This window comes from Jaculus jaculus, chromosome 6, assembly GCF_020740685.1.
Source record: "Jaculus jaculus isolate mJacJac1 chromosome 6, mJacJac1.mat.Y.cur, whole genome shotgun sequence".
NCBI lineage: Eukaryota > Metazoa > Chordata > Mammalia > Rodentia > Dipodidae > Jaculus > Jaculus jaculus.
Genome location: NC_059107.1, coordinates 125,876,687 through 125,892,711, shown reverse-complemented (window position 1 = coordinate 125,892,711; position 16,025 = coordinate 125,876,687). Strand labels below are relative to the sequence as shown.

Genomic DNA, 16,025 nt, shown 5'->3' with positions numbered 1-16,025 from the left:
TGCTGATAATGACTTTCCCTTTTCCGAGGTTCTCTAAGTAACTTGTGAATAATGACAAATTGTAACTTTTTTTAAGCAATTCCTTTGAGGTTTCAGAAAATTTGAGGAAGGACATTAGCACACCTCTAATGCATTGTCCTTATATGCACAGGCTCCTTATCACCGTCACCTGCCAGAATGAAGCACTTCTGACAGGTGAGGGACTTGCACTAGCATATCACCTGGATGAAAATTCACACTAGGAGTCACATTCTGCAGTTCACATCTTAGGCATCTAGACATCATTCAGGGATTGTGCCTTTGGTATTTTACCTGAAGAATCATTACTACATCTACAGTTACACAGATTTTCTCTTATTATTCTCAAGAAATTAATTTCATAGATGCATATTTTACATCTGTGATCCATTTTGAGTTAAGATTTGAAAAAGATGTAAGGTTTGTATCTCAATGCCCTTCATAACATGTGTATGTCCTATGGTCTGAGACCATTTGTGGAAAAGACCATTTTTTCTATATTTGTTGCTTTGCTTTTTTATAAAAGACTATATGACTATATATTGTGTGGGTCTATCTCTGCTTCCCAATTATTTTCTCTGATCTACCTTTGTACTAGTCTGCCGATGTTAAATTGTCTCCATGGTAACTTGTAAGGTCATGTTGTATCAATCCTTCAGCTCAGCTCATCTTATCTCATGTAATATTGTTAGCTACTCTTGATCATTTGCATTTCCACATGAAATTTAGAATCAGTTTCTCAGCATCTACAAATAATTTCCTGAGGTACTGATTGATTATACTGAATCTGCCGATTCAAACTGGGAATCAATGACATCTTGAAAATACTGAATCTTCTTATCCCAAAACATGGAATATCTTACTGCTTATTCATTTATTCCTTGATTTTGTTCTTCAGAGTTTTGTAGTTTCCCTCATACAGATTTATACATTATTTTATTAACTTCAAATACTTCACTTTGGGGGAGGATGCGAATGTAAATGCTCATGTGTTTTCAATGGCAAGTTCAACTTGTTCATTGCTGGTATGTAGGAAAATGATTAACCTCTCTATCATCCTTGTATCCTGCTGAATATCTTTCTTTTAGTTTATTTCCAAGAAGGTTTTTTTTTTTTTCCTACACAGATTGCCATGCCATCTTGAACAAAGATGTTTTCATTTCTTTTTTCCCCAATAAGCATGCCTTTCATTTTCTTTTCTTGGTTTACAGCAATAGCAAGTAATTATAGTATGATTCTGAAAAGCAATGAAAGAAGAAATCCTTTACTTTTCATCTTACTTTTGAAAGTTTTGAGTGTCTCACATTGAACATGATGTTGTATATAAACTTTTATTGTAGATATAATCTATCAAGTTGAGAAAGTTTTATCTCACTGCCAATATATTTTTTAAAAAATTTATTTATTCATTTGCAAGTAGAGAGAGATATAAAAGGGAGAAGGACGGAGGGACAGAGAGAAAGGAAGAGGGGAGGGAGAGAGAATGGGCACACCAGGGTCTCTAGCCACTGCAAACAAACTCCAGATGCATGTGCTATTTTGTGCATCTGGCTTTATATGAGTCCTGGGGGACTAAAACAGAGTCATTAGACTTTGTAGGCAAGTGCCTTAACTCCTGAGCCATCTCTCCAGTCTCTGACAATTTTTTTTTTTTTAAATCATGAAGGGGTATTGGGTTTAGTCAATTTTTTTTTAATCCAATGATCTGATGATGTGAGCTCTTTTCAAAAAAAATTCTGTTGAGGTGCTATATTAAATGAATTGGTATTTGAATTTAGAACCCAGTGTGCATATTAGAGATAGACTACATTTGAAATCTGTAGCTGATTTTAACATTTCTCAAATGGTAGGTTGATGGGTAATAAATTTCTCAGACCAAATAAAGTTCATGGTTTTTGAGAAGAAACTGCAGATATCTCTTTGTGCTATAGGTATGCTTTTTAAAACTCATTTATATATATTTTTTATTAACTTAGATTTTCTGTAGTTTTTTGTTGTCCTACTTGGTGGTCTCTAAATATTCTAGACCTATGGTATGTTATCTATCTAGTCAATCAGAGAAATTACCACCAGTACAAATTCAAATAATTCTTTCCTTTTCATTTCATCGCATATATTTACACATTTTGTAGTTTACCCATAGTTCTTGGATACTGTGCTGTTTTTCTTCAGCCTTTGATTTTTGCTTACAGTTTTAATTTTCTACTGCCATATCCTCACATTCATAGGTTCTTTCCTCAGCTATGTTTACTAGTAAGTCTATAAGTCTCTTCATTCCTATTCTAGCATTTCAAATATTTTATTTATTTATTTGGGAGAGACAGAGAGAGAAAGAGAATGAGAATTGGTGCACCAGAGCCTCTAGCCACTGCAAAGGAACTCCAGATGCATGTGCCACCTTGTATAGCTGGCTTACGTGGGTACTAGGAAATCAATCCTAGGCCCTAAAGCTTCACAGGCCACCCCTGTAATTGCTAAGCTATCTCTCCAGTCCATGTTATAGTATTTTTATCTGTAGCATTTCCATTTTGTTCTATCAGACTTTCTGAAATCTGATTACATTGTCTCTCTGTTACTACGTACTATGTAGATATCAATCTAAACCCCTAGCACATCAGTCATCTCTGGAAATTACTGATCTGACAATTCCAGTAGCTCTGTCATGTCTGAATTTGGTTGTGACATTTACTATCTCCTCAAACTGTGTTTACTGACTTCAGTATGCCTTGTAATTTTTTTCTTAGTAGTCAATGAAAATGTGCTGTGTAAAAAGTACTGTTGTGAATAGACCTTTATGTGTGTGTGTGGGGAAGGGATAAAATATGTCAGGGTGCTGAAGTATTTTACACTCCTATGATTGGGTTTCAGTCAGTGAGTCTGTGTTGCTAGACTATGAAATTTACCAGTGTCTTATCTTTTTAATCCCTCTTCAGTGTGACATCATTGCTCAAGTCCACTGAAGTTGTGTATCTTCCTTCCTTTAGGTTAGCTGGACTCTGATATAACTCTACTAGGTTAGACTCTGCTAAATCAGAATACCTGTAGGAGTTGACCTTACTAGGTTAGAAATCTCGATTTATTTAAAATAGTTATTTTTCCCATTCCATTGCTAGAAGATGTGGGGATCTTTTGTCCAGTATTCACCAAAATTTGGTTATGCACTTAGATATTAAATTCACAATTGTTTGGCTTTCTCTGTGATTTCCAATTCTCAGAGTTGCCTACATTGAACTTCCAATAAATTATCCTCTTTTCTTACTGAGCGCTTGTTTCCAGGGAGGATCTCTCACTCAGTCCTTGTTCCCAGGAAGGATCTCTCATTCAGTACTTGCTCCTGGGGAGAATCTCTCACTCCGTCTTTGTTCCCAGGAAGTATCTCTCACTCAGTCCTTATTCCCAGGGAGGATCTCTCACTCAGTCCTTGTTCCCAGGGAGGACCTCTCACTCAGTCCTTGTTCCCAGGGAGGATCTCTCACTCAGTCCTTGTTCCCAGGGAGGATCTCTCACTCAGTCCTTGTTCCCAGGAAGGATCTCTCACTCAGTCCTTGTTCCCAGGGAGGATCTCTTACACAGTCCTTGTTCCCAAGGAGGATGTCTCACTCAGTCCTTGTTCCCAGGGAGGATCTCTCACTCAGTCCTTATTCCCGGGGAGGATCTCTTATACAGTCCTTGTTCCTGGGGAGGATCTCCCACTTAGTCCTTGTTCCCAGGAAGGATCTCTCACTCAGTCCTTGTTCCCAGGAAGGATCTCTCACTCAGTTCTTTTTCCCAGGGAGGATCTCTTACACAGTCCTTGATCTCGGGGAGGATATCCCACTCAGTCCTTGTTCCCAGGAAGGATCTCTTACACAGTCCTTGTTCCCAGGGAGGATCTCTTACATAGTCCTTGTTCCCAGGGAGGATCTCTCACTCAGTCCTTGTTCCCAAAGAGAATCTCTCACTCAGTCCTTGTTCCCAGGGAGGATGTCTCACTCAGTCCTTGTTCCCAGGGAGGATCTCTTACTCAGTCTTTGTTCCCAGGGAGGATCTCTAACTTAGTCCTTGTTCCCATGGTGGATGTACTAGTGTACCTTAGTTCCTAGGGAGGCTCTGCTTAGGTTTCTCTGCTGTTTGAAATGTGATCCTTACATTTGCTGCTGTATTTTTCTCTAGCTTGGATTCCAGTGGTTACCTTGTGATGTCTTCCCTCTTACATATTGAAAAGCAGTAAAGTTTCTTATTAGGTTTGCCTTTTGGATATTAGGATTAAGTGAAGATTCTAGGTAGAAACTCTCGACTATAAATGTTTTTGTGAAGATTAAATGAGGTAATGTAAATATTCTTGGAATAATGCCTATCACATAGTAAGTGTTCTCAGTTAATGTTAATTATTATTATATTAGCTATCATACTAATAGATGTATTAAGGAAAAATTGCTTTGGCTACTATTAGATACAAAAAGGAAAGCAAAAGCCAGAAGATAGGATAAGTAATCATCTACTTTATTTTTACTGATTGGTTTTGACAAAAAAAGTAAAACATGTTTTTATTGAAATAAATAACACAGTGCCAGCCCTGAGTAGAGATACCCAAGCCGGTTGTAGTACCCAGCCCCAGCACTGAGGCCAACCAGGGTTCAAGTGAGTGCTTCCCCCCATGCCCATTTAGTCCCATGGGTGCAACACAGGCCTATACATGCTTGGATTGGGAATCAGGCCCATTTAGTGCTGACCTCATTCCCAGACCAGTGCTCTGTGCTGCTCTGAGTAAGACACCTGAGCTGGTCCCACTCCTTAACTGATCTGCATGGACACTGCACACTCAAGGAAAAGTCTGCTAAGCCTCCAGTGTGCTCAGCCCCAACCTGTGAAAGACCATTATCCCACACTCATCCTGTTCAAAGCTGACCAGGTCACTCAACACAAGGTCAACAAGTTCTGATAATATTACATTCTCAGGAAGAAAAAAAGGTTATCTCCAGATGGGCAAATACCAACACAAGAAACCACCAACACAAATGCCTAGTCCCAAAGAAGAAGCCTCCAATGGAAACTACTTAGAAAGTTAGAGGGAACTCCAGACAAAGCATCGCAAAATGCAACTGTGATGAGAATATTCAAAAAATTTAATAAGGCCATGAACAAACAGCTGAATGAAATGGAAGACAATCGTGAAAATAATTCAATAGATGCCAAATAAACTGGAAGAGTTAAAAAAAAAAAAAACTCACTGTTGGGGGTGGGGTAGAGAGATGACTCAGTGGTTAAGGGGCTTGCTTATAAAGCTGATGGACTGAGTTCAATTTCCTGGTACCCATGTAAAGCCAGATGCACAAAGTGGCATATGCATCTGGAGTTCCTTTTACAGTGGCAGGAGGCCCGCACAGGCCATTCATTCTCTCTCTTCCCCTCTCTCTTTCCTGCTCTTTGTAAATAAATGAATATAAATAGTTAAAAAGAAAAACGAACTACATGGACAGTAGAGTAAATTCAAAGAGGAAATGATTAAAGATTGGAATAAATTCTAAGAGCCATGAGGCTGGAGAGATGGCTTAGCAGTTAAGGCACTTGCCTGCAAACCAAGGGACCAAGTTCAATTCCTCAGTACCCACATAAGCCAAATACACAAGGTGGTGCATGCATCTGGAGTTTGTTTGCAGTGGCTAGAGGGCCTGATGCACCCACTCTTTCTCCACCTGCTTCTCTCCCTCTCTTTCTAATAAATAGAAAAATTAAAAAAAATGAAATGAATTCCACGAGACAATAAGAGAGTCAAACCATTAAATGAAAAGACAATTCAATAACGATATGGAGATGACAGATGACTGGGCTTCTGCGTGAGAATGAAAATACTTAGTAGCAGAGGCCAGTAAGTTAAAAAGGAGACATAAAGGGAAGAGAAAGGAAGGGAGGAGGGTACTTAATAGGTTGGTATTGTATATATGTAAGTACAATGATTGAGATGGGGAAGTAATGTGATGGAGAATGGAATTTCAAAGGGGAAAGTGCAGGGTTTGGGGGTTAAGGAGGGTATTACCATGGGATATTTTTTATAATCATGGAAAATCTTAATAAAAATTGTGAAAAGAAAAAAAATTAAATAAATTTTAAAAAATTACAAAAAAAAGATATGGAGATGATAAAAAAAGTAATGAAAACCAAAAATAAGTCATTTAAAAGACTCCAATAGCATAGAAATAGATAATGTGGGGGACAGACTATAGTGGCTTGAGGACAAGGCAAAGGAAATGAATCAGGAGGCCAAAATCAATAACTTCAAAAAAATACATGAACAGAACATAAGGGGAATGAGGAACACCATAAAAAGACCAATATTGGAAACATGGGCATATAAGAGGGGGAAGAACAAGAGGCCAAGAGCATAGAGAATGTCTTCAATCAAATTATAGGAGATTTTCTGAATCTTATGAAGGACAGGTCCATCTAGGTGTAGGAGGCAATCAGAATACCAAATAGATTCTATACTTAGAGACCCAAAGACTTTACCAAAATCTCTTAGAGCTAATAAACTCTACAAAGCGGAAGGATAGAAAATCAATAGGAGCTTTTGACAAACATATAAAAAAAATCAAGGAAGTACTTCCATTCACAATAGCGATGCAACAAAATTAATTATCTTGGACTATCTTTAACCAAGGCAGTGAAAGATATTTACAGTGAAAACAGTAAACTATTGGAGAAAGAAGCTGAGGAGGACATTAGAAGCTTGAAAGATCTTCCATGTTCATGGACCTGCCATCCACAATGAGCTTTTGATCAGAGAAACCTACAAGGTTTCCTAAAAGAATGACAGACTTCTGTCAGAGTACTTGATGACCCACCAAAGGTTAGTGGTAAGACCCTATTGCTGAAGACACAATATGCAGCTGACACGTAAAATGGAATGGCATGGCTGGAGGCCAGGATACAGTCAGTCCCCAGACAGTCAGCGTGTCTAGTGCCAGAAGGTGCTACATGGGTGACAGGGGGAAATGACCAATATCTGTCCAAGCAACTCATCGTCTAACCTACTTAGCAACAAATAACCTGTTGCGATGCCCACACAAGTGCAATAGTGGCACACAGCCATGGAGGGGAACCAACTGTCTTGATTTGGCTAACAGATCCCCTCAGTGGTATGGGACCCATAGCTGGAGCTGGGAAACAAGTCAGAACCATACCAAACATAAGCCCAGTCTCTAATATCAAGCTACCATCAATCATGGGCTACAAGAGGGCCTATACCTATTAAACTCTCTATAAAAAAAAAGTATGGGTTATCTCATTTGTCCTGGTGCTAACTTACTCTCCATTGGAGAATCTGCTTTTCTTTTTCAGATAGATGCAGATCCTAAGGAGAGAGCCACCCCATCATACCTCAAAAAGGCCCAGGCTGAAACTAAGGAAAATTGGTAAAACAAGCAAGGGTGCTGTTTTCCTGATGAACTGGATACCAGCACAAGGGGGAAGGAGACCAACACAGAGAAAAATCAACTCCTACCAAATCAGAGAGCCAGAGCCTCAGGGGCCCCCAACACCTCATCACTGAAACAGACCAAAAACGAACCCAACATGGCTCAGGGAAATTTTGCAGAAGAGGGGGCGGAAAGAATGTCAGAGCCACATGTTATGATATGCAGAGACATTTATCTTATCTATAACTGTGGGCCAACTCCGCAATGCACAACCCATATACCTCAACAAGGAGGGACCAATGGGGAGGGGGTAGGTCATGGATGAGCCTAATAATGGTACCAAATTGCCTGTATTTGCTGAATAGAAAACTAATAATAATAAAAAAAGCTTCTCCACTAAAATCAGGAACAAGACAAAGGTGTCCACTGTCCCCACGCTTATGTAATATAGTACTAGAAGTCTTAGCCATAGTAATAAGGCAAAAGACACACATAAAAGGGATACAAATTGGAAAAGAAGAGATCAAGCTATTGTTTGCAAATGACATCACTTTATGCATAAAAGACCCTAAAGACTCTACCAGCAAACTGTTAGAGCTGATAAACACCATGTAGCAGGATAAAAAATAAACGCACAGAAATCAGTAGCCTTTCTATATGTTAACAACAAGCACACAGAGGAAGAAATCAGAGAATCACTCCCATTCACAATTGCATAAAACAACAACAACAAAAACAACAACAACAAAAAACAAACCTAAAGTGCCTTGGAATAAACCTAACCAAGGAAGTGAAGGATCTCTACAATGAAAACTTTAAAACACTCAAGCAAGAAATTGCAGAAGACACTAGGAAATGGAAAGACATCCCTTGTTCTTGGACTGGAAGAATCGATATTATGAAAATGGCAATCTTACTGAAAGCACTCTACACATTTAATGTAACGCCCATCAAAATTCCAATGCCATTCTTCACGGAAATAGAAAATAAAAACCGATACAAAAATTCATTTAAAAGCACAAAACCCCTGAAATATCTAAAACAATTTTGAGCAACAAAAATAAGGCTGGTGGTATCACCATACCTGATTTTAACCTATACTGCAGAGCCATAGCAACAAAAATAGCATGGTACTGGCACAAAAGCAGACATGTTGATTAATGGAGCAGAATACAGGACCCAGATGTAAGTCCAGGTAGCTCTAGCCATCTGATATTCAACAAAAATGCCAAAAATACTCATTGGAGAAGATAGCCTCTTCCCCAAATGGTGCTAGGAAAATTGGATATGTATCTGTAGAAGGATAAAAATAGATCCTTATCTCTCTCCATGCTTAAGAATTAAGTCCACATGGATCAACAGCCTTAATATCAGACCTGAAACTTTGAAAATGCTAGAGGAAAAAGTAGGGGAAGCCCTTCAACATGTTAGTCTTGGCAAAGACTTTGTGAATATAACCCCAATTATTCAGGAAATAAAACCACCATTCAACCGCTGGGACCTCATGAAATTACAAAGCTTTTGTATGGCAAAGGACACTAAGTAGAGCAAAGAGGCAACCTGCAGAATGGGAGAAAATCTTTGCTAGCTATACATCTGATAGAGAATTAATATCTACGATATACAAAGAACTCAAAAATTAAATAATATAGAGTTCTTAAAAGAAGAAATACTGATGGCATATAAACATCTGAAAACTGTTCTACATCCCTAGTCATCAGGGAAATGCAGATTAAAACTATGTTGAGGGGCTGGAGAGATGGCTTAGTGGTAAAGCGCTTGCCTGTGAAGCCTAAGGACCCTGGTTCAAGGCTCAATTCCCCAGGACTCACATTAGCCAGATGCATAAGGTGGCACATGTATCTTGAGTTTGTTTGCAGTGGCTGGAGGCCCTAGCATGCCCATTTTCTCTCTCTCTTCCTCTTTCGCTCTCTGTCACTCTCAAATAAAAAAATAAAAATGAACAAAAAAATTTAAAAAAGAACTATGCTGAGATTCCATCTCACTTGTCAGAATGGCTACCATCATGAAAACAAATGACCATAAATGCTGGCAATGATGTGGAAAAAGAGGAACTTCTCTACAGTGTTGGTGGGAATGCAATCTGGTCCTGCCATTGTGGAAATCAGTAGGGAGGTTCCTAAGACAGCTTAAAATAGACCTACCATATGATCCAGCTATAGCACTCCTAGGCATATATCCTAAGGACTCATCTCATTACCTTAGAGATAGTTGCTCAACCATGTTTATTGCCGCTCTATTCACAATACATAGGAAATGGAACCAGCCTAGATGTCCCTCAACTGATGAGTGGATAATGAAGATGTGGCAAACTGATGCGACAAAGTTCTATTCAGTGGTAAAGAAAAATGGAATTATGAAATTTGCAGAAAAATGAATGGATATGGAAAGAATTATACTCAGTAAGGTAAGCCAGGCCCAGAAAGCCAAACATCACATGTTGTCTCTTATATGTGGATCCTAGGTACAAATGACTGGACTTCCGTGTGAGTAGGAAGAAAACTCAGTAGCAGAGGCCAGTAAGCTAGAAAGAAGATATAAAGGGAATAGAAAGGAAGGGAGGGAGGCTTAAGAGGACAGTAATGTATATATATAAGTAGAAGAACAAATTAACAGGGGTAAAAAGGCCTAAGTGAGGTCATGGGAAGACACTGAGTAAAGGAAAGGTGGAGGGAGGACTGATCAAAATCTAAGAGGATATAAATAAATCATTTTAAAACCTACTTTTTTGGACAATAGAACACTGAAGAGCCATAGATTGTTACTAGAAAATTTTCAGTGCCAGGGATGGGATACCTTCCAGTGAGTTGTTGGTCAGGGAGGTCCCTGATGACCCCTAACTTTACAGGCCATTGCTGAGGCCCTTAGTTTCCCACCAGGAATAGATGGTAAAACCCTATTGCTATGACTCCACATGCTTGGGCTGCAAGGTCACTGAGAAATCCTGCTGGACCTGAGCTGAAAACCTCCTCCATGCAGACCAGCTGACAGAAAGCTGGAAAAGGCCATGATACATGCAGCTCAATGGGAGAGAGAGAAATCACCAGTGAACATACACCACAATGGACTCTGAAAGCCTTATATTTGGCCAACCAGGCCAAATGAAATAACAGGTGCAATAGTTCATTGGGAGAGAGAGAATTCACCATTGAAGATATTCAACAGTAGACACTGCAAGCCTTATATCTGGCCAACTGGGCCAAATGAGACAATGGATGTTACAGAGGCAAATCTGTTATGGGGGAAACCAACCACCCTCTAATTTGACTATGGGCCTGCTCCATGGGAGGGAATACATCCCTGACACTGAAAACCTACAACACTGGTAGTCATGAGCCCTAGGGGTGTAACATCTGCTGCTGTCGGGCTAAATGTATATACTATCTATGCTCACCAAACTGCTCAGTAAGCACTTCTCTTAATGTTCATACCCATATATCAATGTTACTTTCACTTTTGATTAGAGAAGCAAGCTTATCTTTTCATATGGCAGTGACCTTGGGATGACTCAGAATGCACCATGATGCTGAGAAGAAGTGACAGAGTAGTGTTCAGCACTGAAATATCTCTATCACACCTTTCAAGACTCAGGGTCCATTGTGGAAGAGGTGGCAGAAAGAATGTAAGAGCCAAAGGAAGGATAGGACTCCTTACAGAGTGCTCTTCCAGACACAAAATGGCCTGAGTTTCCATGACCTCACAGTACATGACACTACCTACAGAAGACCATTATAAGAGGAGGAAAAGATCATGACATCAAAATAAAAGAGTGACTGATTGCGAAGGGTCATGGTATGATGAAGAGTGGAGCTTCAAAGGAGAAAGTGGGGGGAGGGAGGGAATTACCATGGAATATTGTTTACTATTATGGAAATTGTCAATAAAAAAATAAATTTAAAAAAATAACATTTTAGTTACTGATTCAGCTAAAGTATACTCAGAGTTTTTTTCCCCAGAATATTTATTATTACTAGTCAGCCAACTAACTTGTTTCCAACAATATGTTGTCAATTATTAGCTTGGAACTACTGTGATGTTATACTTCCCAGAATTCTGACACCTAAAATCCTTTTGAATTTAATAAAGTTATAATTAGTCATAAAACCTATAAATAAATACACTTAAAATTAATCAGAGCTGGAGAGACAACTCAATTAGTAAAGTGCAGCCTTGTAAGCATGAAGACCCAAGTTCAATTCCCAGAATGGAAGTAAATGTTGAGTGAGGTGGGACATCTCTAACCCCACTTCTGGGGAGTTGGAGATGGCCAGATTTATGGAACTTGTTGGCTAGTTTCCTTGTAGGTATGCTCCAAACTAATGAGAGAACCTCTTTCGAAAGTAGGTCGCCGGGCCAGGCATGGTGGCCCAGCACTTGTGAGGCAGAGGTAGGAGGGTCATTGTGAGTTCGAGGCCAGCCTGGGACTATATAATAATTCCAGGTCAGCCTGGGCTAGAGTGAAACCCTACCTCAACAAAACCAAAACCAAAACCAAAACAAACAAACAGAAAAACAGTAGGTGGCTGGTGTACTTGAGGATGACACTCAAGGTTGTCTCCTGGCCTTCGCAGAACCATACACCCATCTCCATGTGTCCCCACATATAAACAAAGATTCATGCACACCATACACACATGCACATGCAAAAAATTCACTATTTTCTTTGTTTACTTTCTTTTGTCTTTACTTCCAATTCACATTTGCCATTTTCTCCTGCTTCTTAGCCTTTGTTGATTTGTGAAAGATACATTTTTACTGTGGCAGTACACAGTGATTGTACTGACAGGAAAAATGAACTGCAATAAAGAAAAAGGCTTGACATCAATTAGATTTAGATGTTTTTTAAGTGAGCGAAAAGGAGCAAGGAAACTATTTTGCATTATCTCAATTCATCATTCCACAGGAGTCTTTCTCTTTTGTTATAATAGTAATCATATACTGACCTTGGACTCATCTAATCCAAGCTTCTTTAGAGACATTCTGACATAATCCAGAAAGGAAGAACATTTGGAATAAATTTTACCAACATGACGATCACTACAAAAGAAAATTGAAAAAATTTTAGTTTTTCCAAATTCGTAATTGATTGTAAACTCAGATGTGAAATATATAAAATATCTTCCATGTATATGGCACGGTATCCAGATGTGACTAAAATGTGGTACTCCTGAGTGGCATTATAAAGTATTTAGAATCTGCTGCTTGGAATTCTTATAACACAAAGCAGGGGAGAAAGATAGTATTATAGACACAATACCATGAGAAAGCAGTTTTAAACTTCAGAGTTTTAAAAGCACTTGGGAGGCCAAGGTAGGAGGATTGCTGGAAATTCCAGGCCACCCTGAGAGGTCACAGTGAATTCCAGGTCAGTCTGGGCTACAGTGAGACCCTACCTTGAAAAACCAACAAAACAAAACAATAACAATAACAGTACTAAGAGCCACATTTTAACAAGGACTAAGTCTTTCAAAAGTTTCTGCTGTGCTACAAAACACATTTTAGTTTTACTGGCTTTAACATTACAGCACACATTTCACTGCGGCACCTTGTGTGTAGTGGCAGTAAGTCAACAGCTATGCAAAGAGAATGGCAATTCTGCCTGCTGATCGAGCAACATGAGCTGATTTGGGTTTCACTTGATGTCATTTATACCTTTAGATTTTCATGATAGTTTAAACTAAGTACTATGTATTCCAGATGCATGTACCCACTTTGTGCATGTGGCTTTCTATGGGTACTGGGGAATTGAACCTGGCCCACCAGGCTTTGCAAACAAGCCCCTTAAACACAGTGCCATCTTTCTACATTTCTTTCTACATCTACAAAAGCTCTACATTTGCTTTTAGAAGTATTAATATTTTAGAAAGACATTTTTGTTTTTTTTATTTTGTCACTTTCCTGACCCAGATGTTTTTAGAAAGTCTTTAATTTTGTTCAATTTAAAATTGGGAATTCTTTTAAAAAATATTTTATTTATTTGAGAGAGGGAAAGAGAGGGGGTGAAGCAGAGGCAGATAGAAAATTGGCAGACAGGGCCTCCTCGCCACTTCATATGAACTCCAGTTGCACACATTCATGACACCCTATCACAGTCCACATGTGTTTATGTTCTTACAGAAAAGCAAGGCACCCTATGTCATACTTGAGAAAAAGAAGCTTTAGTGCTTTACTATACAATGATATGTTAAATCACGCTAAGGATTAAAAAGACAGGAGAGAATAAGGAAATGGGCATACAGTAGGAGATAATTAATTCTTTCCACTTCACTTACTGGTAGACTTACTCCCAAACCTATCAGAAATCAGGGCTGTCTGAAATATGTCAATTATTTCCAAATGATACTCATTATTAATTACACTATCCATTTAAAATATTTGTTGTTTTATATATGTGTATTCCTATGCATGCAGGTGTGTGTGTGTTATTTCTGTGCATGAGTCTGTGTGTGCATGCTTGGGGAGAACAGACGTCAATGATGAAAATACAACTCGAGTGACATGTGCTCAGGAGAAAAGGACAAGAAGCTGTAGTACTTTCAAGTGATGTAGAAAAGGAATAACACATGTAAGACCACCATTGAATTTGTACATAAATAACAAAGGAAAAATGTGGTATGAAAAGGACTTTTCACTGAACAAGACTATGGCCTCCAAGGAGTCCACAAAGTGCTCGGAGAGAGGAAGCACATTAGTTTAGTCAATCACAGCTTATGTATTATGGGAGGAAAGAAGAGGGCAAGAAGACAAGCTAGCTATCAGAGATGTTTCTCAAACTGGTCCTTCAGGCTAGTGGCTACATAAAGTAGTGACAGAATGGGGAAGAAAATATGAAGGCAGACAAAACAGTCCAAAGGAAGCATACACGGCACCCACATAGTTATATGGGAAATAAGTCATCTGGTGTATCAGGGAAGTCTGCATGGACAGCTGCACAGGGTCCAGAGGATGAAGAATGGGATGATGGATTAAGTGGCATGGAATCTAATATCATACTAGAAATGGTCTTGAATGCTACAATGAGTGTATTTTAATTTGAAGTATAACAAGATGAATTCTCAAATAGCTTCAATAAATTAGAAAAAAGTATGAGTGTTTAAAAAAGATAATTGGCCGGGCGTGGTGGTGCACGCCTTTAATCCCAGCACTCGGGAGGCAGAGGTAGGAGGATCGCCGTGAGTTCAAGGCCACCCTGAGACTACAGAATTAATTCCAGGTTAGCCTGGACCAGAGTGAGACCCTACCTCGGAAAAAAAAAAAAAAAAAAAAAAAGATAATTGACAGGGAATTAAGAATGGATTAAAAGGGGGCCTCCTGTAAGAAACTAGGCATTCAATTCTGTGCTTCTCATTCTTATGCTTTACCTGCTCCCAAATAACCATATGTAGTCCTTCTTGTTTCTTATAAGATTTTTTTCTGTTACTTTAGGTAAAATTCTACTCAACAGATTTATCCACACTGACACATGTGGTTATAATTCACACATTCATCATACCACAGTATTACACTAAATGATAGACAGCTTATCCACTTTAATATAATTTTTCTGTTTCTAGGGCTTGTATCTTATCAACACTGCTACTATCGATCATTACTGTATGACAACACCAAGATGTTAAGACTTGTTTTATACCAAGAAGTAGAATTGTTGAAAAGTATTCAGACTTATAACTTTGTCAATACTAACTTGATTTCAAAGTTGATTAATTTTTTTTTCAAATCAGTAATGTACAGCTTTAGCTATTCTGTACTCTTACTAACAGTAGAACTTAAAAACTTTAAATTTGGGCTGGAGAGATGGCTTAGCGGTTAAGCGCTTGCCTGTGAAGCCTAAGGACCTCGGTTTGAGGCTCGGTTCCACAGGTCCCACGTTAGCCAGATGCACAAGGGGACGCACGCGTCTGGAGTTCGTTTGCAGAGGCTGGAAGCCCTGGCGCGCCCATTCTCTCTCTCTCCCTCTATCTGTCTTTCTCTCTGTGTCTGTCGCTCTCAAATAAATAAATAAAAAATTTAAAAAAACCCAAAACTTTCAATTTGCAAATCTGACTATGAAGACATTAGTTCAAATGGTTTTATTATTCATTGTCTGACAATTAGTTAAGATTGAGCGTCTTTTCCTTTTAACTGACGATTTGGAAATACCTTTTGTGACTCATGAAACCTTGACTATTTTTCTTTTACATAGGTTAATTGTTCTTATAAATTAGCAAGAAGTTTTCACATAATTTGCATGTTAGTTGGTTGTCAGTTCTAAGTCTTGGAATTCATTTTTAATAGTGGTCTTAATATTAATGAGCTTAAACTTTCAATCTTCTAAAGTAGCATGTTATAGTTACCTTGGTAAACTTTTCCCTATTCTAAGGTCATGAATTCCTTGACACTATCTTTACAAGTCTTACATTACATTGATAAGTTTTTTAATTCACTATGAATTGCCTTTTATGTCTGATAAAAACTAAGAAATGGATGCCATGTTTCCTGTATGTGGTGAGCAGAGGGTTCTGTTATGTCTCAATTCCTGGAACCCATGACTATGTTACAGGGGAGGGAGAAGAGGGACCACTCAAGAGAAAGATGCTCTCTATACTGCTGGCT

General features: G+C 38.7%; 1 protein-coding gene across 2 annotated transcripts in view; it reads right to left on the bottom strand.

Annotated features, from left to right (window-relative positions):
- Positions 1–16,025, bottom strand: part of Mettl25 (methyltransferase like 25) — an 82,000-nt gene that overhangs the window by 17,273 nt on the left and 48,702 nt on the right. For both annotated transcript variants that reach the window (XM_004650151.2, XM_045153466.1), the window contains one exon: positions 12,377–12,470. In XM_004650151.2, the coding sequence (XP_004650208.2) occupies positions 12,377–12,470 (94 nt within the window). The remainder of the gene's footprint in view (positions 1–12,376; positions 12,471–16,025) is intronic.